Here is a 23,298-nt window from a genome sequence, read left to right as displayed (position 1 = left end):
CTGGCTCTTATGTAAATGACTGTTTTTCAAAGCTGGAAAGCCTAGCAAAATAATTTTGTATTTAATCAAATACAAATAAAATTATTCTACAATGTACTGAAGGGCTTCACATCATGAGTCACCTACAATGTCAACTATTTAGGCTCATGGCAAGCACTAAATTTGGTCCCAGTCCAGGTCCCATTTTAGTCAGTGGGAGTCTTTTCCCTGATTGCAACATGAGCCTCTGTTACTAAATTATCTCAAGCTGATGAACTGTGAAACAGAAAAGGTACTTTTACTAACCTTTTCTGATCTAGATTCATTAAGGATAATCACAAACTAGTACTAATTCAGTAATTAGATCTGAAGACATCCTCACTGCCTAGCTAATACCTAAGGGTTGGGTATTCATTTTTTTATACTTCTTCAAGACACTCTAATACAATAAATATCAGAGGTCAAATGAACAGTCCCACAGCCTATGTGATATTGTTGAAAGTGATGAAAGAAGAGATAAAAGTATATATTCCCCATCCTACACCTCAGTAAACAAAGTTGTGGTTTTGTCCATTTCAGAGCCATGGTGCTATAATTTCTAGATCTAGATATGTATCCACTTGATGCTCAGCACTCTTTGGGGGAAGGAATTTGATGAGCTTTACTGTATGGCAAAATCTTTGAGCAAAATGGAATAGAAACATGCATTTGAGGACATGCATGATATGCATTGATAATATGCAAACTAGACTGATGTATCAAAATAAATGTTAGCACATAAAATGTAGTATTGAGCCTATACAATAAAGTCCTCTGAATAGTATGAAAACACTACTTAATTGAAGATATAAAAGAGCAACGTAATTTTTCTATTTTTTTCTCTATCCAATTGTCTTTATCAGCTGAGAAAGAGCTGTCCTCAATTACATAGGTTTCAGAGGAAAGTAAGATGCCTGTTTTTTCACTTTTCTTTCATGGAGACCCAAGAAGCAACTTCAAAGAGATGAAGGAGCTCAAGAAAAGAAATAGCAGTAACAGTAGTTCCAAAACTGTTTCAGGGGATTACAGCAAAATACTTCATAACACACTTGCCCATATTCCCATCAGAAAATGGTGGGAATTACCTAAACTCAACCATCTAAAAATGAAGGTTTTAATTTGAACGCATTGGCTAAGTCATGTAAACAATGGAGAAAAGCACAAATAGAAGATGATTTTTCCAGTGTTATGATAAATACAGCACATAGGGTAAATTGCCTTCAGGGAGGTTGTGCCTCACTCTTTTGGGTATGGAAAGTTCACACAAACAGGCTCAAGGTAGAGCTATTGCATGTGATTACACTGAACTACTGAAGTATGGATGCAGCTAGTCAGCTTGGGTACTAGCACTAGTCATGCTGCCAGACCAGACAGCTCTGTGACAGCTAAAAATCCTAATAAATGAGGCTGCTGTGAGTTCACTTAGTTCATGTTTAAGCTTTTAGTGGTCTCTTCTATGGGGAAATGAAGAGATAGGCCTTTGTCTCTGAGCTGATTTTAATTCAGTTTGTGACTTGCTCTGAATTACACATATAGACTGTAACAAAGATAAGACGCCTGAGACTCACACTGTTGCCCTGAGCCAATTTGGCAGGCGGTGAGGTCTGGTAGTGGTCAGCTTTATGTGTGTTCTACAAGTATCTGTAAATCCACAGAGATAATATAGATAGGTAATACATTGTGTAAACATTGTATCTATAGCTGTACCTATATGTAAATAAATAACTATATAAATGTATCTGCAACTTTTAAACGCATTTCCATCCACAGACTAGAGAGACAGTAAAAGAAAAGAGTGACCAGATTCATCTCCTGTTCCCTCTCTGCCTCCATCCTGTTGGAATGGCAGAACAGATGTTTCCCAAGCACGCAGTGTCATGGTGCACTTGTGCCTGAGCACTCCAGCTCTGTCCAAGGCATTCTTGAAAATGGAAGCTCACTGTTCACTAGACACCTTTTCATGACTGCACAAATGAGAACCAGATGTAAATTTGTTCTATTTTTGCTTAAACAGCAGCTCTTACATCCCTAAAATGTATGTCAACATGCCTAACTCTTAGGAACCCTGCCTACTTGGAAATCCTGAATCCAAGCTTTCTGCAATACCCAATTTAGCAAAGAGGAAAAGGCAGATTATAAGAGATGCTTATTCCTAATCAGTACGAATAGTGAGCATGTTATAGCACACACAGTTCACATCTGGACCAAATTAACTAGTTCCACTGGTCTGGGAACTTGGGCACAGTCTGGGCTAGGGTCCATATCCCCCTCACAAGACTGTGTTGGGTTCAGCTCCTTTGGCCTCAATTATCTCCCCATGTGAATCCCAGAGCATCTCACATCACAGGTAAGAAGTTTGTGAAACACAGGCAGGAGGAGTTTGTGCTGTCTCATTTTGTAAGATGCTGTCTTCAACCTGCCCATTATCTGTGATGCAGTACCAGCACACAGAGAATTCTTCATGTAGTCATAAGCAAGAACTTTACTGCTTTCTGTGTTTCACAGCAGATGAGTGGCTGTTCTGAGCGTGTTGTTGCTGAGTAATTGCTGCCTACGAGAGGAAGAGTGGACATCTGAGTAGAGACGACAAGGAGGAAAATACGAAACAACCATGATTAAGGGCTAAAATTTCAAAACTTCTCCAGTTGTGTAGCTTGGGAAATACCTTCAAAGAGGTTCAGCTCCAAACCAAGCAGACTCTCTGAGAGAGTCCTCAAAATCCAGCAGCTGCTACTGAGATCAGTGAGTCTATTCATAAGTGCAGGGATCTGCTTATGCCAATCACAGAGGAGCTGAACCCATACTGAGCTTGGACGTAGCAAGCTTCACAACACAATTGGGATGAGGAAAAAAAAAGGAGTATCCACAGCAACAACATGCAATTATAGACTTAAAATAAGTGTGAAGTTTCATGGCTCAAGCTCAACACATTTCAGAAAAATGATGATTATGTTTTCACTTCCTGTGTGCTTTAAGCAGGGTATTAGCTTGTAGGAAGAGAGAGTGCTGGTTTGGAGGTTTATGGCTAAGACATACATCTGAAGTAATTGTGGCTCAGAGTGAATACATGCTAAGTTTGTTTTAAATAAGATAGATGGGCAAGTGACAGCCAGGGTCTGGTTGAAAAGTGACATTATTTGTGGAGACAGTCTATTGTATTGCAGCAAAAGAGAATTCCATCTTCTATTAATAGTGGCCAGTGGGAATTCATGCTGAGAGTTTTACTTTACTGACATACCCATTTCATTAAAGGTTTCTTCATCCAGATCCTTTCTTCAGTTTTCAGAGTAACTCTTGGTGTGTGTGAGCAAGCAAAAGGACTCTCTGAAAAGGATCCAGCTACTACTGATTTTGAGCAGGGATTCTCAAGTATTACATACAGATGAGACCTACAGTTTGCCATTATACTAAATACAGGATGGCTTTACATGACCTTGGAGCAGCTCTTGGAAGGAAAAAGGGGGCCCTGGGGTGCCACTGAGGGCTCTGCCCAGGTGCTCAGGTCAGATTGTGAGGACACACCTGGTGAACAAAGATGCAGCTTGGGGTGCATCCCCATTCATCTTCAAGGCCGGCAGTCATGTGGGGTGTGCCAAATCCTTCACTCTGCCCAGCCCAGCCACTTGGCTCCCTCTCCAGTCAGTCTGAGGGCAAGCAGCTGACACTGCTCTATCCAAGGCAGGTGGCCTCTCCTATGGAAATGAGCCAATTAAAGGAGACTATAGAGGGGCACAATTAGCCAGCTTCTTAGGCTGAGGCTCAGCTATAGAATTGAAGATAGAGAGGTGCTGAACAGGAGAATTTTCAGCTGCATAATTTTTGACCCAGTACATTAGTACCGTGGGTTAAAACAGAAGAGGGGATTTTGGCACGTGAATCTTTTTCATCTCTTAGAGTCCAAGTGCCAAGGATCAAATTGAGAAGTGTGAAGTAACCAAGCAGTTTTCTCTACATCTTTTTAACACCACTAATGAAAGCCTTTCCACATTATGGCCTGTGTCTATTTCAGCCCTGATTTTGTATCTACTTACAGGATTAGAAAGATTAAGTGCTAATTAGTGCACTGAGGATTAATAACTGCTACTTCTGCAATGCACATTTTTCTTAATCTTGTCTTAAATGCTAGTGGAGATTGGTCCATGTTACAAAGCCAGAATTTGCCAAAGGTTACTAAACACATAATAGAAGGTGCTGGGTATTAGTTTTCATGTATACACTGAATAGGCATCACCCATTAGTCTAAAGAAGGAATTACAGGAATGGCAGGAAAAAGCATGCTTTCTGAAGAAAACAAAAAGGCATGTCTTCATTGTTCTGTTGGAAGCACTGTTAACCCAAATTTCACCCTTTTTACATTTCCAGGTCTGAACCTTCTTGTTTGAGCATTGTAATATGCATACACATTGCTAATTCAAAGCATATTCAAACACTGCTGAAATTATACATAAAGTGATAACTAGGAACATGTAAAAACAGCAAATAGAAAAAAATTGGTCACTGTCATTCCACTGACTGCTGACTGGGGAAATCATGGTGTTGCTCATTAGTGGGACAATTTCCTTGTTCTCATGTTAAAGCTAAGTTACAACATACTAATAGTCATATATTTGCAAATAAGTTTAGAAATATTTTGTTGCTTGAGGGGAACATTTAACAAATCAGCTCAATACAGCAGTTGTTCATGTGTAAAACATGGCCAGGATCTTTTCCAGAGAAAAAAGACTTAAGAGGAAGGTTTTCATTTCCAGCCAACAAAGAACTCAATTTGCATACAGGTGTTACAGGGCTTCTCTCTGAATTCATGGATCACTGCTAGTTTCAGATGTCAGGACACAGAGATGGGTCAAAGGCACTGTGAGATGACTTGCAGCTAGTTAAAGGAGTCTGAGGTCAAGGCTCTTAACATCAGCTCTGTTGTTTTCCATCAAGCAACACCAGATGTAGCAGGATCTCATTGCATTATTTCCCACTGCAACTAAAGGAGCAGGTTGGTTTCACACAGGGAGGCTGACTACAATGCTTTTTGGGTTATTCTAGGAGAGAACAGCTTTCTATCTCTCGGGTGGAGGATAGGAACCACTTGCTCAAAAGCACAGAGCAAGGATCACCCATTAGGATTGAGAAGGTGCAAGGAGGGGTGGTACAGCATAGTCCCTCTCCATGATGGCTGCAAAAGCTCTGAAGCAGTATTGTTTCCATGCACACAACAAAATTGCACAACAGTCCCCTCCAAGGCAGCACAGGCCAAAAACTGGTTCCCTATTTCATCAAGAAGTCAGTTAAGCTTTGGTTTGTTCTTCATCTTTTGTTGCCTGAATGGTTTGGAAATGGCATAGTTCAGCTGTGAGAAGTCTGTTGTTCTCTCCCCACCCTCATACAGAATTACCAGATATACTTTCTTGGCTTGGAATTAATGCAGAGGTACCTTGTGCAGAAGAAACCAGAGTCTGCAGAAGGTCAGAGACACTTTAGAGCAGGAAACTCCTATGTGTATGTGCCTGGCTTTCAGGACACCTGCCCAAAACTTTGTTAAGATCGTGGAGGAGCTGCAAAGAGTCAAGTTACTTGATCCCTGAGTAATTAAATGATCAAGAAAAAGTCTAAGATCTCTAAAGAGTTTTCTGTCTTCAGACCTCCAACTGTGTGTGGCCAGAGGCAATCTTCCCTCTGCTAAACCAGTTCTTAGCAGATAATTCCCTGAGAATTACTGATGCTTAATAAATTGTCAGATGTGCTTGTTCAAAACAGTTCAACATTAAAAGGGCTCTCTGCATAGGACTATCTGAGAACCACCTTGAGTAAAGTCCCTTTCCAGAAGTCTTTAGAGAAAACCTGGAAGAAGAAACAGGGAATGGGAAATTGCAAATACTGAAGCAATGACTGCGGATTAATATACTGTTTGGCCACCTTTTTGAAATGGACTGGGACTGTCTTACAGAAATCCTGTTTGAGCCCAATCCTGTTACATGTAATAGGAGAACAGACATCTGATGTCCCTTTCTGCACTCAAACAACTAAGTATCCAGGACCAGACTTTGGCCTCTTCATTCTTTCTCCCAGAAGAAATCCTTAGAAATGTCAAATGTATTTTTCTGCACAACAAAAAAACTGAGAAACAAATTTCTAAAGCCAAGATTCCTTATTCTAATTCTGTACCACATAAAATTATCATGAGCCAGGTGGTAAAGAAAGCCTTCAGAGGCATTCATCCAATGTCTGTAGCCTACTAGGAGTGGAACCCAACACACCTGGTAGCTGCCTGTTGTAGCTGTTCTGGAATAGATAAATTAACAAATTGTACTTTACTAATTGTACTTCAAAAAGGCATTGGCAATAGCAAGAGTTTGCACCTGATTTCACTAGTGTATTATTGCCCTGAATACCTATGAATGATTTTCCAAGGCATTTTAACATTTCTAAATACTATGCTTTTTTTCCCCCCTGAATTTCTGTGTAATGCCTTGATCTCCTCTCACACTTCTTTCATCAGCACTTGCATTAATACATCTCAGTCATACAACTCAAGCACCTTCTGTTAAGTATAATTCTTTCTTTTTTTTTCTTGCCTCAGACAAAAGATGAGGCGAGGGTTTTTCCGCAGGTCACTCCAGCATCCCCGCCTCCCTCCCTGCCAGCATTCCTCAGGAGCGGAGCTTCACCCCTGCACCACCAGAGAGCGCTGCCTGAATGCCTTTGAAAGATTTTTATGTCGAATTCGAACTTAAAAGGAAAAATAAAATAAAATAAAAATCCACCTTGAAAACTTTGTTATTTAGAAAAGGTGATGCAGTTGTGACAGGAAGAAAGAGGAATTATTGAGAGACTGCTATACAATGCAATGCCTCAAATCTTTGCATTGTTTCATTCTAGTCTCATCCCATCTTGTACAGTCTGGTACAACAGTACAAACTAAGCTTTGTTGATTTAATCAAACAAAGCCGTCTTGAATCAGAGTGCTTATGCCAGCTATTGAGATCCATGGTACAACTCTGATGGACTGCAGTCTGAGAAGAAAAGACAAACTGGATTTTTACAGCTAACTAAGAGCACCTAGTGACACATGGTACCGCTTAGGATGGAGCATAATATTTTACAAAATTACAAAAAAAATTCACAAAATTAGTGTCCCTTAGTGCAAATCCTAAGGCTCTGTCTCTTTAAAAACTCTCTGCTTTAACACTGATTCATCTTTAAGTTATCTTCTCTTTTTAAGAGTGATTTCTATCCTAGTTTTGCTATTCAGCACCTCCTTTTGTTTACAGCAGAAGGTCTTTGCTTTCCCCCCAGTTATGTCCAATTTCCATCACACATTATCATGTATCCTGACACATATGTTACATGCATGGTAATGCACAAATGGGCATCTGCATTTCCCATTAAATGATCAAATGTTCAAAGCTATTCTTGGGCCCAGACTTGTCCTTTTCAGACTGGAGCTGAGCTTACAATTCCCTGAGAGGGAAAAGCCAAAGTAAGCTCTTTAACTTAAACCCCAGTTCTGATCCACAAGCTTTAGCCAGGCTGGCCATGGGAAAGCTCAAGTATGATCTCAGTTCTGGGATTGGCTTTTCCAAAGTGCGGCGTGAATTCACAAAGCTAGAGCTGAGCTGCAGTCAGGCACGGCAGGCACAGCAGCACTGGGGCAGAGTTTGCTGGGCTGGAGATCTGCTGCACAGTATCCTAAAGCATTTACAGAGACACATCTCCTCAATGATTAAACCTGGAAATCTCAGACCTTGATCAATCAAAGTATAAATAGGTTTATCCATGGATTTTTTCATGGAGACATTGAGATTCCAGAGGCCTGACTTGCTTTCACAGCATTGGAGCTCGTCAGTCCTAGTCACAGATAACTTCCCATTCAATTATCAAAACTCAAAGTAGGCCCAAGCCTCACATGATGCCAATGTATTACTCTTTTAGACATATCCATTCCACCCACTATTGACAAACTTAAATCAATATGGCTATATAAAGTGCTCTCTCATCAAGTTAGTGAAGAACTAGTCAGTGCAATCAGTGGCACCTAGAGAATTTTGTTTCACCCTACAGTAGGCACTTAACATTTGCTGTCTCACACAGATACCTGAACTTGTGTCTCATGAGCCTGACTGTGGGCAGAATTCCCCTCTCTTCCCACACTGCTTTAAAAAGGGTAACTTTCAGGAGCCTTAGTTAAGAGAATTGCACTGTCAGACACACGCAGAACCCAACCCAGCCTCTGGAGTTCCACCTCCATTTTGCCACTTCATTCCAGCCTACTTCCAAATGGAGTAGAGAGCTTATTTTACTTTTTTTCTCTAATAGTCAAAATACCCTTAGTGTTTGAAAATGTTGGATAAATAGATGGATCAAAGGTCTCAACAAAAAACAAAGTTCTTTGCCAGAACTGGGCTACATTTGTGACATAGGATGGAGTTACCCTGCTCAGGAGGTGAGTATGGCAGATCATTTGTTTTCCCCACATGAACCATCATCTGTTGAAGATGATAAACTGATGAAGTGCACATGACTTCCACTGTTTTAAAAAGTCAGATCTTCTCTTTTACACAGCACACACTTTCAGGAATTCATTTCTGACTAACCCATTTGCAGTGACAGTCAAGCCAGAATGTTGGAACATCTCATTTTACTGATGAAGTAGTTTCTACTTCACAAATGAGGAATAACAACATTCCTGACTCTGGACAGCAAAGCCAGAAAGCTCACAGAATTTCTCCTTCTCGCAGCCCAGAGTTTCTGAGGGGACCCAGATCAGAGGAGTATCTCCCTTCTCTGAGATTTTACCTCCTGGCCCCTTGTAGAGCAGGACAGTAAGCTGGAGATGAGACAGGCATCTAGCAGAGCCTGAATGTGCAGAGCGTTTTTCTGTCTGAAATGGTGGACTGCAGGCAGTCATACATAACTCAGCCCACTGCTGTATAGCATGAGGGATCTGTCCTGGGCAGAGGTCAGGCCAGATCAGAACAGATTTTCTGTTTTCTCCTAGGTGCACCTTCAGCAAACAGTGGGTCTGCAGGGCTTTACAGGGTCCAACCATTGAAGGCTATATGAGGCTGCCACTCCTGAGGTGATGTGAGAGCTTCTGCACAATGAAGGAAGTGTCCCAGAGACCTCTCAAAAAATATTTGGCATGGGCTAGGTCTTAATCAACTCCAGAATGGAAGAAATAGGACAAGTAAAATGTCTCTCAATGCCTACAAATACCTGAATTCAAGTTCAGTTATAGAAGGAGGAGGGGGAAAGTAAAGAACACATCTTTTTCTCAGGCTCCAGAGCCAAGATCTGTGTGTTTTTGAAGTCATCCTGGAAGGAAGAAAAGGCTGAAGTTGACTGTGACCTAAATAAAGCATAAGAATTAGGTACTTGTGATCAAAGGATTGAATGATGCATATACACATTTCCATAAATAATAGAGTTGGTGAGGGAAATGACATGTCATTATTCCTCTGAAATAAAGCAAATTACCTGTTCTGAAAAGGAGTTAATATGTTTTTTATACAGTGAAGAATAATAATGCCACACTATTTCTTCTAAAATTAGCAGCTGACAAGCTGAGACTTCAGTGCACACAGCACCTGGCTCTCTGGCACCGCATGGTCGTACCAGAGTGAACCCTTCCTTTTCCAGTTCTATAAGATCTGGTGGGCACAAAGAACATCCACTGAGCTCCAGAACAGCAGTAGGCTTAAAGTACCTCAGAGTTTCTTTCCTGCTCTCTAGAGAAGCAAATGCAGAAAACCTGATGAGAATATTTCAAAAAAGCTGAAGAACTTTGGAGTTATTTTTGGAGTGGAGTCAAAGTCCTCTTTTCACCCATCCTTCCAACTAGCTGTACCCTTCATTAATTGTCTTCCAAACAAGAAGCAAGCATGGGACAATCTTATCCTAAAGTTCTGCATTTTGACAGTTCCAGTATTTAAGGCAGGCAGTGAAAAGTGAATTTCAAATGCTGAAGTCAGACTCATCCAAGTTTCTTGTTTTTTATTCTCAAAGTCTAAGGCTTCAGATGCTAAATAACTGAGCCCATAACTATAGTAATGGCTGAAAATTTTCTCTTGAAAAGACAATGGCTTTATTTCACATGAATGCAGAGAAACAGTGTAGAGACTTCTTCTCTAAGCTGCTCTCCTGAGGAATCTCTCTGCTGTTCAGGTTTGGACTGACAGTGTGATAGGTTCAGCATCCATAAAGAGGCTTGGGAGATTGGAAACCTGAGAGTTCATTTCCATCAGGCCTGGGAGACCAAAATCATGGTGCTTATTTACCCCCTAGAGAACTTCCAATTAAATAGCCTCTCAACAGAATAACCAAACTTTCCCAAATCTCCTTTACTGATGCATAGCCATAATCATATCCAAGTTAAATGCAGAGAATTTCCCAGCAGCAGATTGGGAAGGAAATGTAAGTTACCCTTTCTGTCCCTCACACATCTGAAGGAAGAGACTGGGTGATATTTCCTCTGTGTTTTAATATGTAAAACACCACTACTGATGGTGTTTTTTCCTTGGTTGTGATGACAGAGAATAGGAAAGATAGCAAACCCAGTCACCAAACCCACATATTTGACCACTTCCATCACAGTTTTGGCCCAGGCAGTTTAAAGTGCATGATGTTTTATGTTTGCACTTATCTTCTTTCACACAAAGGAGGAACAAGTGACTTTCCTCAGTGCTGGGAGGACCAATTGAAACCACACTGCCTCTCTGCTCATTGTCCTGACTGCCAGGCTCCATGGCATAACACAGTTGTTTGGGGTTCTTTCCTTGAAGGGCAGGAGATTGTTCTCTTGTCAAGCAAGGAAAGGATTTTGTAATAGTTGAAGAGCTCCTTGGGAAAAAAAAGCAAGGTCCTAATGAAAGAGGATGCTCCCTGAAGTGAACCTGTCTTTTTCAGAAAGGCAGGTCAACTCATGAGTGGTGGAGTTGTAGGCCTGAGGAAGGCAAACACAAAACCATGTCTTAAATTCCCCACATCCATAAGTTCTTGCATTGGATAAAGACCATGTGTCAGAGAGGACGGTCACCCTCTCCATCTGATCTAAGAATGAATTCACTATAATGCTCCAGGGTTGAGCATCAACTGGTCTTAAGCAAAGAAGATAAAGGCTTGGGGGCAAAACCCATTTTCTTGAGGCTTCAGCAGCCCACAGACAGACAAGCAGAGATGAGCTGGGCTGACCCAGGGAGGCTTCTGAGACAGCTTCTCCCTATGAGCAGGCAATGCTCTCTGGATACGCTGCTGAAGGAGCATCATCCAAGCAAAAGGGCTGCCTGGGTTTGAAGGCACTGTTCCAGTCCACAGATGACCAGGATAAACTTGTGCTTCAGAAAAATAGAATCTGAGCATCTAGCTTAGTGGTTTCTATTTCTGCTTCCTAAGGCAGAGCTGGTAACCCAGTTGCAAAAAAACTCCCCAAAAAATGGCTACGTTTATCATTCTATTCTCCCCAACAGTAACTTAGATTCATCATCACCACCTTCCAAACATGAGTATTTTTCTTCTCTAAATGAAGATGGGTCAAGTTCTACACTATCTTCTGCAGAAAATTACTCAGTTGTTGAACTTTCCTGGATCCTTCATTGTTAACAGCAAAAATTATGGTCAAGACTGCTGTGAGTTTCTCCTCTTCTATCCATTTTGTTCTAGTGCATATATAACCTCAGGGTAATGCACAGTTTTGCATTCAGTTAAATGGTAAATCAGCATTCTGCAGTACAACCCTGGCAGATCAGCAACCCCCTGCCACTCTGTCTATTTACTTATCAACAAGAGAGCCCAACAGCCAGCAAACAGCTCCATGAGTACAGATGCCAGCATGATTGTCAGCAGAGAGAAGGAAAGACTGCCCACATCCAAGTATGCAAACCTCCTTTTTCAGTACATGGAGCTAAGCTGCAACTTCTCCCTAAGCTCCACCTGCAGCAGGGGGACACAATCACCCTAACTAAAGAACTGAGTGCAACTTTCCAACACTGCCTCTTTACAAAGCACAGAATTTATAACTTCCTTGAGAAAGCATAAAAAATTGAATAAAGCACAATTTTAATTATATTCACAGTGATGTATTTTTTAAATGTTCCCATTAAACTGCTATCGGAACACAACCCATTGTAAGTCAGAAGTAGTTTGGTTCCACCTGCATTTAAAGTGATTTCTATAATTATTCTCATCAGAACAGCCATTAATCACATAAACAATACCCAGCATACAGAAAATACATGATAAGCAGCTGTGTTATGACTCACTATTATTTTTATTACGTTCTTTAACTCAGATGCAAATTTTCTACTATTTTTTTTAAAAAAAAACCATAAATCTTACCTTCAGATTGATGTGTGGCCAGAGGTGTCTGTGTCTCCTTGGAGTACGATACCACCTCCCGAGGTAAGAAATCAACCTGGGTAATCTTTGACACCCCTAGTTTGTGCAGTCTGCGTCTAAGGTGGAATACACAACATCAAAAGGTTAGTCATGCTAAATGTGAATCAGCAGCACGAAGAAATGTTTGCTGTTATGAAAAGGATAAAAATACCCCAGTGTTTGTTGAGACGAAACACAACACAGTGTGCATGAGAAGTACCACACTGTAGTGAAGAAAATTAACCTGGGAACCATTTTCAATAATAAAGTACAGTTGTGGAACCTCTAGATGATGCTGGTGAGAGGGACTGCAAATGGGAGAGAGAAATAGTCTGCTTGTGTCCCTCTTAACATGCATCAAAATTCTCTTTCATACCATCATTACTATGATGTTCTGCCTGCTCAAAGGAGCTCATCCTCAGCCTGGGCTACATAGCTGTGGAAAGGGTACAGTGGGTTTAAACCAGGATGGATTAGACTGCCAAGTGTTCAGCTGGGAGCAGTAACAGTCTTTGACTGGCAAAGTGGGTAACTTCCATAAATAAGAAGATTCTCCTCCTTCCACAGGAGTCATTAACAGTGGCATTGAACTAGGTTTATGACTAGTGGAATCCTAATGCAAGGGCTAGTGGAGAGCTAAAACACAACTGGAGCAAGGCAAGTATAGCCTTCTCTTTTGTCTACTTCCCTTACTTTAAATAAACCAAATGAAATGAATCACTGAAGTAAACTAACTGTAAGCAGGTAAGAGAAAAAGAAGAGAGGCAGCTGAGCAGGGTCATGAACACTTTTAGTTGTGCACAGTTAACTCAGGAGCAGGGGGAAAAAAAACTCAGTTTATTTCTTGAATATTATTTGACTGTCTGCAACGAGTGAAGAATATAAAAACACTTGCTTGGAAGTGTTTTATCGGGAAAAAATGCCAACTTTAGCAGAGAAATAATGCAAACACAATAAAGAAATTAACTAATTAAGTCCAGTTACCTTAATCAACAAGTGTGAGCATGCTTGTGCCTTTATGGGGAAATAAATTGCTGGACACAATGTTTCTCAACTTGCCACATTACTGAAGAGAACAATTTGGAAAACCAGAAAATTCTTACATGTTATCTATATCCTCTTCATTTTCCAAATTGTCAGAAGAACAGAAGTCATAGGGGTTTTGATCTAATTAATTTACAGTGAGACCACAGGTATTCAATTAAGATTGATGTCCAAAAGGAAATGGGAGTTTCAAAAGGAAACTGTTACCACTGGAAAACACCTACTGAACTTTTCAGCTGCATCAGCTATATTTTTTTTCTAATCTATTTTACTCCCTGGGTTGTTATTAAGCTGACTGCAATTAGATTCAGCAGGTAATCAGTACAAATCAGCTGTATTGTGCAACAAACCACTAGAGCAGAAACAGTTGTTGTAGCTCTCAGTCATTCCTCTTTTCAAAGAAAAATTAACAAGTCTCCCTTCTTACAACCATCTCTGACTTTACCAATATGAACAAAACCTACAATTGTCTAAAAACTCTGCAGAAAAACTTCCACCTCATTACTGGGGCAGAAAAGTTTCTTCAGCTAGCAAAACTTTTAGCAGTTTTACATTTTACAGCTGCTTTAACTTGTGCTCTATGTGAATTCAATGAATATTTAATATTATTAACAAAATATTCAATTAATATTTAATATTAAATATTTAATAAATATCTCACCCCAGCAAACTCTCATGTTCTTTTCCCTCCCCCAGCACCAGATGTGCAAGCTCTGCTGCCTGCTTGGTCAATTTGACTTCCCTATGTAACCAGTTCCCTGCTGCCCCAGGCTACTCTTTCCATTTACTGAGGTTCTTAAGACTTTGCATTGAAAGAGTCTCTTGACAGTGGTCTTGGTTAAATATAATCCCTAATTAATTATGTCTAATCTGGACCCAATTAGAAACTCACCTAATTCTAAAACAGTTTCACATGAGGTGACTGTGTATCTCCAGGGCTGCCCAAGGATGGGGAACATGACCCTAACGGAGAGCTGGATTTAACTGCTAGATGGGTGGATTGAACCTCCTTGCCCACTGTGTCCCAGAAGTGAGCTACTTCCCACAGCACTGTGCTGAGACAATGCATGGAATTCTTCATCTACAACACTTCCAATTCAGTAACTGCTGCTGCCTGCACAAATGCCTTGTGCCACCCATATGATGTAATTACTGGTGAACACTGCGAGGTCCTTCTTCATCTGAAGGAATGTGATCTACTGACTGACTGGCCAAGCCACCTCTAATTGTTCTCATGTTACTAAAAGTTGGCCTAGTCTTTGTTCTCAAACACTCAGGGACAACTGGAGCATCATATCAACATCTGGGCTCTACCAAATATGCGCTGTAATGTTCTAATCTCTAGTTCTTCTTAGGGCAACACTAATTAGTCTCTTATTTTCCCATCTGCGTGTTTCATCTGAGGTGCTCATAATTCTCATAAATTCAATGACCATTCATCTTAGAGATCACATAAGCTTTGAAGGATTCCTTTCCAAACTGCCAATGGGATGTCAGGAGGGGGATAGTGATTAAATCCCATGCATTAAAAGTGATTCTTCTGTCGATAGGTATCATAAGAAAGATGTATATGCTAGAAGTGTTTTGCTACACACATCATTTAATTGCTGACTGCAGGGTTTCTTTTGCATTTTTTTTGTTGGTTTGTTTTTTTTTTTCTCTAGTCTCAGGACACCAGGGGAAAGTTTAACTCTGCCTTGGGTTTGAAGACAGTTTTCCTTCAAAAGGGGCAGGACATCCATGAAAATGTATACCTGTGGATTTGCTCTTTGGCATACTTTTTTTCTATCTTTGCATTGACCACTAGTAATTGATTGAAGTATTGTAGCTACATACAGAGTTATCTTTTCATGTGTCAGATAAAGGCATTTGCCTTGCAGAGTTAGGAAACCTTGCTCCTAGGAGTACTCATGTATTAATCCAAACTTCTGTAAAAAAAGCAGCTAGGATTTCTAAAAGTTTTCTGTAGGTTAAAATAGCTCAAAAACCTCCACCTTTTTGGTGCTGCCCAGGTAAAGTTGTAGAAGTGTGACCTATTTGACGTCACACTTTTTTATTTTGTGTAAACTACAAACATTCCTAGGAGTTCTGGATCTTTCCTGGTGAATAGACCTAACACACCTAACTGGAGCTGGGAGCAGTCAGTCAGCAGCTAAAGGGAAGTTGTTGTTTTTCTTACAGAATGATGAATGAAATAGCTCATGAACAAGTGAAAACATGAGACACTTGCCTGGAGACTTAAAACAGGCAACCCTCTAACTTCATTGTAGAGCAAATTCTCCAGTGTAGTGATTTGGTTTTACCTATGACTCCTGCTCTGAAGAACTTGAGGTACTTTCAGAGGAACAGGTTATCCTAAATATCTCTGCAAGCAAGCATTTCTACATTATTTACTACATTATTAGTACAAATTAACTTTTAATTTATTTTTTTTTTCACTTCTATGGGGAAATGAAGTTCCATTCCAAGCTATAAAATATTAATTTTAGCTCTATTACAATTTTAAAAAAGCCTCATAAGTCTGAACTCAACTGAGGTGGCACTTGTTCTTGGGCTATGATTATTCTTAAGTGCAGAATTTTAAACACATACATAGCTCTTAAGGAAAAAGGAGTCATTGTTACTGCATGTGGAAACAGTGTAAATATAGCCAGCAGAAAGAAGGGGGAAAAGTATCTTGCAAACGTTTCAGAGAGAGCAGTCTGAAACAACAGGTACAAACAAGATCAATGTAACTATACATGCACATGTGTGCCACAACAATAACATTTCATCCGCAATGAAATAGTTATTTGTATTGTGTTTCAAGCAACAGAAATAGCAATTTATCTTTTCATAAGCTTGTTTAAATAGTTGGGGTTTTTTTCCACAAAGCTGACTTTTCTGACACTTCTTATTTATGAAACTGAAAAAAGGAAACTTAAATTATGGTCTTTTTGAGACAAAAAAGGAAATGAAAATCACATACAACCAGCTCAACTAGGAAGCATTTTCAACATAATTCTTGCAAAGAAATGATAACAGAAAGAGCTGACATATACCCAAGTTCAGAGTCAGACTGGAGCTGCAGCACTGAGGGGTCTGTGTCCCATTGCAAGGTCCTAGGGTGGTAATCAGCCGTGCAGCACGAAGGGGAGGGAAAAAAAGAACACACAGAATTAACTGAAAGGATGAACAAAACCCCATATCCTTAGTTACATGCTCTATGTAGTACATTCAACCTCCAGGTGCAAGCAACAGCCACCATATGTCAAACAAGGTTTGTAGGTCAAACAGAGACAGAGCAGGCACTTTACTACAACTACATATTATCAATAAACAGAGGAAAGAAGCTGGATTTTTCTGTCACATACTGATTAACGAAACATGGGGTTGGGTTTTTTATCCTTTTCCTGAAAAATTCTAACTCTTTCACTTAGGTTGATGGATTCACAATAATTTTTAAAATCTGCAGGCACAATTTATTTATGTTTTTATGGTAAGACTGAGTTAGGCAGTAAACCAACCTGTACACTGCTCTGGGCAGGAACCTCACATAGTGCATGTGACAGTAAATGGCACACTGATACCAGCTCTGACATACTCTGAGGGCATCTGGGACAAACAAAAAAAGTCTTCTCTTCCTCCCAATAAGATTCCTGGGGAAGAGGGCAATAATACATCTGAGATCAGATCTATGAGAATCTCTTCTGAACTGCTGTCAGGTGAGGCTATCACCAAATGCACAAATGTTCCAGAGGTGTGGTTTGAAGTGAAGATGTTGCTCCTTGAACTGCAATGCAGTTTCCCATGTGACCAGCTCTAAAACACCTTGCAAACACTCACATGAGGCTTTAAGAAGTCTTGTGAAATATTCAGAATGCTCCAATTTAAAAATGCAGAAACTGACATATCAAGGCCAACATTTTCAAAAATGCCTGCTCCTTCCCTGTCTCTTAATTTTACTTTATTTTTCCACACTCACAAAGCCACATCTGACATGCAAGAAAACTGCCGGAATCCATGAAAGAATCAAGAACACAGGATTGGCTCCTGAGCACCTTTTCCTGTAGTATGAATACTAGATTATGCACTGCTCTCACTAGCAGAAGCTAGAGCAAAGGAAAGTGCTCCTTCACTAAGCAAGCTTCACTTCATGAAGACATGCTGGATAATGATAGTTGTCAAAATTAAAAACTCCCCTAATTTCTTCTGAATACAAATTCTGAGGTTATAGAGATCATAATATTACCAGGTTCAGCCAAAACCAGCCATATAATCAGCCGTGGTTAATATATACAAGTCTTTCTGCAACAACAGCAACCTCTGCCAATGAATCACTCATAGAAATGAACAAATTACTGAATTAGTTCAGAAATAGATCTATTAAAGCCAAATAACTGTTCTACCTCCTGTCCTTAGTAAACTCACCCATTCTATTACCAGTGTTAACTCACTCTCTGGAGAGATAGACAAGGGCATATGCTGCACTCTTGTCATTTCAGAATGAAAAAGAATCAATCTCAACACCCTGTGCATACAAAAAGAATGAAAATCTGTAATACAGAGCTGCCTTCTTATGCAACATAAGGGCATTCATTTCCCTTAACTTCTTATGAGCCATAGTAATGTTTATCAGGATAAAAGACATTATACTGACAGAGAAAAGCTTCTCCAAAACTAAACTGTATTACAAAAGGTCAGAGATAAAATAATTCAGCAATAAAGAACAGATTTTTCCCTTGTAACTTAACTGCAGTAGAAGTACAGTAGAAAATGGACATAAGATCTGAACAGCTGATTCAAGGCAAAGGCATCAATGACTAATGCATTATAGATACCCCATTAAAAATGCTATCTGTGTGAAGATTACTCTTGTAATGTCACCAAGGTCAGTTTCATATATTAGACCTTTCTATAAGTGCCAGTTTCTAATTTTATGGCTGCCTAGGGGCTACTTATAGATTAATGTCCAGGTCTTCCAAACTCTTAAAAGAAAATACACATAATTCATTTCAGTTTCCTCCCCCCAACATTCACTTTCCAACCTACAGGTTTTGTAGGGGGGTAAAGGCTATTTCACCAGAAAGAACACCAATAGCATTTGATTTAAGCAAGAGCTTGCAATAGGTCTCTAGAACTAGGATGCCTATGTTCCACCTCCAAGAATCCAGGTCACAAGAGAGGGCACCTTTACCTGGTACCCAGATAAAAATGCTGAAAAAAAATAAATTTAGAGATTTCCCACACTCAAGACAGCATTCAAATCCCAAAAATATGAGAAGAGCAACACCTATGGTTCAGGCCATCACATGCAGATAATGTACTGAGACACATTCTTCCCATAAGTACTTATTATCTGGGTTCTCACATACAGCCTTCACCACTCTGGACACTGATACCTACTTTTAATAGCAATTCTCCTTGACTCCTAATTATATCTGTTTTCAACAGTTTTAATGCATCTGCAACATATTTCCCAGATTTGTGCTCCACTGTGCATCCCTGTGTTACCACTTGCACAGGTGTGAGAAATAGATGAGGAAGTGATCTACTGAGTTGTCCTCTCCAGCTTGGCTGAGCAATGCTATCACAGAAAATGAGGCTGCAGGTAACAAATCTTCAGGTTTCAGGTCTCTTGCCCTGGGAGACAGAACACGAGTGGCTACACTCAGGTAGTAGAGGCTGGAGAGCACAGGGAGTGACTCTGTGTTTCAAGGAACACTATTGATTTGTTCTTTGTCTCTTCCTGGCACCTGAAGAATGTCATCAAATCAAAATGATAGTGAGTGAACAGTAAAGATGTAATCTGGACCTGCAATTTAGCCAGTTTCCATGGCAATAACATCAAAAAAGAAAGAAATAGATTCTTTGAGGTTTAGCAACCCAAAAATGATGTTGAATAGCCTGTGCTGTCATTCTGACTAGAAGATTAAAGCTAATCTGTTTGTGATGAACAGACATTGCATATGACATTCCTTGATCATGTGGATGAGCACCATAATTACACTTGTTCTCCCGTGGACTCTCCTCAGTGGGGATTTTGAAATGCCACTGGATCTGAGCAGAAAAGCAGTTTCCAGTCTTTTTCCAACTAGTGCATGAGTTTCTCCTCCAGACACTTATTGATGAGGAAAAGGATTAGGTGTCATTGCTTTTCTTTTTCCTTTCTTACTTCATTAAACAAAACTGCAATGGCTTGACTTCAAGTCCCCCAGAGACAGAGGCAGAAAATGTAATGTCACAGACCCTGAGGACAAGTGCAAGGCCTAGGAGCCAGCAGCCAGGCTGAGCTGCTCCCACTCTGGACCTTCCAGAGAGCACAAGTTGGTCAAGGTTTCACTAAATGGATTCAATGGATTTTGGCACAGGTCTGTGTAAAAGAGATGTAAAACATTTAGTTGAACATTTTTATGGGGACAAGAGAGGACCACTAGACTGAGCAGGTAAAAGTAGTGTTCCCTACGAGTCTCCAGTTCTGCAGACTCCTCCCATGGGTGAAGGAGTGACAAGGAGCCCTGGAAACTCACTGAACAGCACAGTCAGAGCTAAGCTAGTTCGGTCTGTTCCCTGCACCCAGACAGCACTGACACTTTTAATCAGAACTGCCCAACATTGTTTCGGAGCCGGGTGCTGCATCAGTCTCCCACATAGCAGCAAACAACAGCCCTGTGTCATGGTCCATCCCCCTTTTACATGTTCAGCTGACCCTGGCTTACTGATGGATAAAAAGCTGTATTACTAAATAACAGATTGTTCTAAAGCAGCACAAAGGGAATGATGGCTGTTAGATGTCACACTCAGAAGACAAGGTACAAGTGTTATTACCTCTCTTTAAACTGATCTGCTTTCACTCTCTTCCTTTAGACAGACATCTCAATAACCTATTTTTTCTCAAATTTAGGACAGTATTAATGCTGGTGCTGTTTCAGCTCTTACTACTGAAGAAGTACCAGATAATTTTGACACATCATCTTTTAATAACATGAAGAAAGAAACCAACAAGAGGAAGAGGCCCAGATGTCATATATTTACTAAAAGATCAGATGGTAAAACAACACTTCTCTCTTCTAAATTCAAGTCCAAAGCATTAGGAAGATATTCAGATAAAAGGACAGAGAACCGTTACAAAATTTAATGTAGAAGGAATTTGAACAGAAGCATTCCCTTTCCTGTAGCATTATTTTTATTACCATGGAAAAACAGGCACTGCCATGTGTTACAATGACCTGTGTAACCTTACCTCCAGAAGATTTTATTCTGATTGCATAATGTCAATTATGTAGATTAAAAATGTGGAAAAGACTAAAATAAATAAACTAAAAACAAAATAAAACACTTGAAACCTTTTGGAAAATTCCCAGCATCAGAATGCATTAATGAAGCATAGATTCTGACAAACCAAAACAGTCTGGAATCCATGAGAGCTTCTCAGCTGATTCAAACAACTTTGGGTCTGGCTTCAGCAGTAGTGTATGAAACACGTAAGGCATCAGTTCCGATACATATACTTAGTAATCTGCCATCATAAAATGATACTTAATATCTGTAATCATGGTCATATTGCAACAGAACTTGGCTCTGGGTAAGTGCCCCAACCCAACACTTTTCATATGCAACATACTGACAGCTTAGTTCTGACTCTGCTTCCCTGCAGCCAAAATCAAATCCTCCCTCATCTGTTGCTGATGCTGCAGAACATGTGTTCTGCATGACTTCTTTTCTCCCCCCACTCCCCCTTCCCAGGTCAAGAGCAGCCAGGCCTGAAAATCCATGCTTTTGAAAAAGAGGCTCCTCACATGAATAACAGGAAACTCTGCCTTCCCAGGGGCTTTTTGCAGGGCAGAAACCTCTTTGCAGCATTGAAAATCACACCTTCAAGCAGAAAGAGAGGAAAGCAGACACCATATTCTGGCATCTCCTGTCACCAAGAGCTGATGTGCTCTCCAGACCAGGAGAAAACTGTACTGACAGTGCACTGAGACCTGAGGTATCTCCTAAACTGAGATATCCATATGTGTCCCTAATGAAACACCATTAGATCTGACAGGCCCCAAACCAAGCATCTCCCCTTGCAGCAACAACAGTGTCCTAAAATGACCCTTCATATGGGAAAATAGTGATGCCCTCCTAACCCTAAAATTCAGTGGCAGACTGTGCCATGACTCCATAGATTAGGCTGTGCCAGGGTTTTTCAGGGATCAAAGGCCAATCCACTAAGAAGAGCACAGATTGTTACTAAACTGAAGCACAGAGACCAGAAATGAAGGTGGGACTCACCCAGAGCATTTGGACTCACCTATCCTTTAGGAAGTCTCAAGGCACCTTTGCTTACCAAAGCAATATTTCTAAATGGATGTGAATGTGACTAGCCTCATTCTCCCAGTCTGTGGTGGGAGGGGGTCTTGTTGTTGCAGAAGGTATTTATACAATCTTCAGGCACCCAAATGAAGGGCTCCACCAGGGAAACATTGCCATGGACTCTTTCCACAGAAAGAGAAAGGCAGGAGATTGCTCCATGGAGCAGTTCCAAGCACCCAACTTAGACCCCTGTTGTGAATAGGTATTAGAGGTGGTTGGTATCTTCACTGTTCAGTCTCATTTTCATCTGCTGAGAAATAGATAAGGAAGCAATCAGCTGCTACTTGACAGCCTGCAGGTTTCAGTCTGCTTCATGTTTTCTTTTCTTCTAACTTCAAATGCAACTAGCAAAAGAAGTGAATTAGGAAAAAGGAGCTAACCAACAAGCTCAAAACTGCAGAGAACACAATTCTTGCTTCTGACTTTGATATAAAGAGGAGCCTCATGTTTAAAATTACAATTTTAACCCTGGATTACAATTTCCAAAAGGTTCAGAATTGCTTACATTGGGAACTCTGCACCTTCCTAGTGATGGTGTACAGAAAAACATGTTATACTCAACTCATACAACCTTAAAAAATACTGGGCACAGCAACTGTGACATAAGACACCTTTTTTAAAATCATCAATAAAATAAAATGCTAAGATGTGTATGCATGCATTTTTTTCAATATGATATCAAATACTGTTAGCAAGTTGCAATCCAGTAGTATTTGCAGTTTCAATGTGTAATTTATCATGTGTCTAGACCACTTTTTTTTTAATGTCTGAATATTGCCAGAATGAATTTAAGACTGCATAATTATTTAGCTACTTCAAAGAATTCCACCTACTTTTTGTGTCAGTTTCTCCAAAGCTCCTAACTTGCTGCTGATTAAATAGAAAATCTGAACTAAGAAACTGTTGATGAGAAATTACTGTAGATGTTTAAATATATGTGTGTACAGATAAGCTATTTATTTTTATTCCTTTCACTCTACATTTTTATAATTTTCTCTGCACTGTGATTTTCACTTTCTGATATTTTTTGCACATTTGAAGTGTGTCTCCAAAACAAACTACACACACACACACACAAAAAAAGAAGATTCAAAGCTACTAGTTAGACTAGTATGACTAGTATGACTATCACTAGTCAGAGATGGAAAAGTACCACTTGCCTCAATGGCTGCTTTGCATCTAAGGCACTATTCTGCTGCCATCTGTTTTGTTTTACTCTGTTTTGCAGATCTGTTCCACTGTGAAAGGATTGGCAAAAAGAAAATACCTTCCTTGTGCTACTTGTTTTCTGAAGCACACTATAAGCAAGATGGCTATCAGCAGTCGGGCAGGATTTGTGCCTCTCAACACCACCCTCACTTGTGCTCGTAGAGCAGAAGTCTGCTCTGGCTTCACTGTGTGTTCTTGTGCTCAGAACTGGGCTGCTACGGCTAATCATAAAATAAAATGCCTTAATACATCCAGAGAACAAGGAGTTTGGCGCTGCTGCTGAAGCACAGCCAGAAGGTTTTGCTTGGCTTTGCATTTACACTT

General features: G+C 40.2%; 1 protein-coding gene across 4 annotated transcripts in view; it reads right to left on the bottom strand.

The window, feature by feature from the left end:
- The window catches only part of DYNC1I1 (dynein cytoplasmic 1 intermediate chain 1), a 183,251-nt gene that overhangs the window by 128,422 nt on the left and 31,531 nt on the right, over positions 1-23,298 (bottom strand). For all 4 annotated transcript variants that reach the window (XM_015617547.3, XM_015617549.3, XM_015617550.3 and 1 more), the window contains exons 5-6: positions 16,467-16,526; positions 12,343-12,458 (exon numbers count right to left, since the gene is read on the bottom strand). In XM_015617547.3, the coding sequence (XP_015473033.1) occupies positions 12,343-12,458; positions 16,467-16,526 (176 nt within the window). The remainder of the gene's footprint in view (positions 1-12,342; positions 12,459-16,466; positions 16,527-23,298) is intronic.

Source organism: Parus major, chromosome 2 (genome assembly GCF_001522545.3).
Source record: "Parus major isolate Abel chromosome 2, Parus_major1.1, whole genome shotgun sequence".
NCBI lineage: Eukaryota > Metazoa > Chordata > Aves > Passeriformes > Paridae > Parus > Parus major.
Note: the sequence above shows the minus strand (reverse complement) of the source record. Positions and strands in the feature narration are given on the sequence as shown.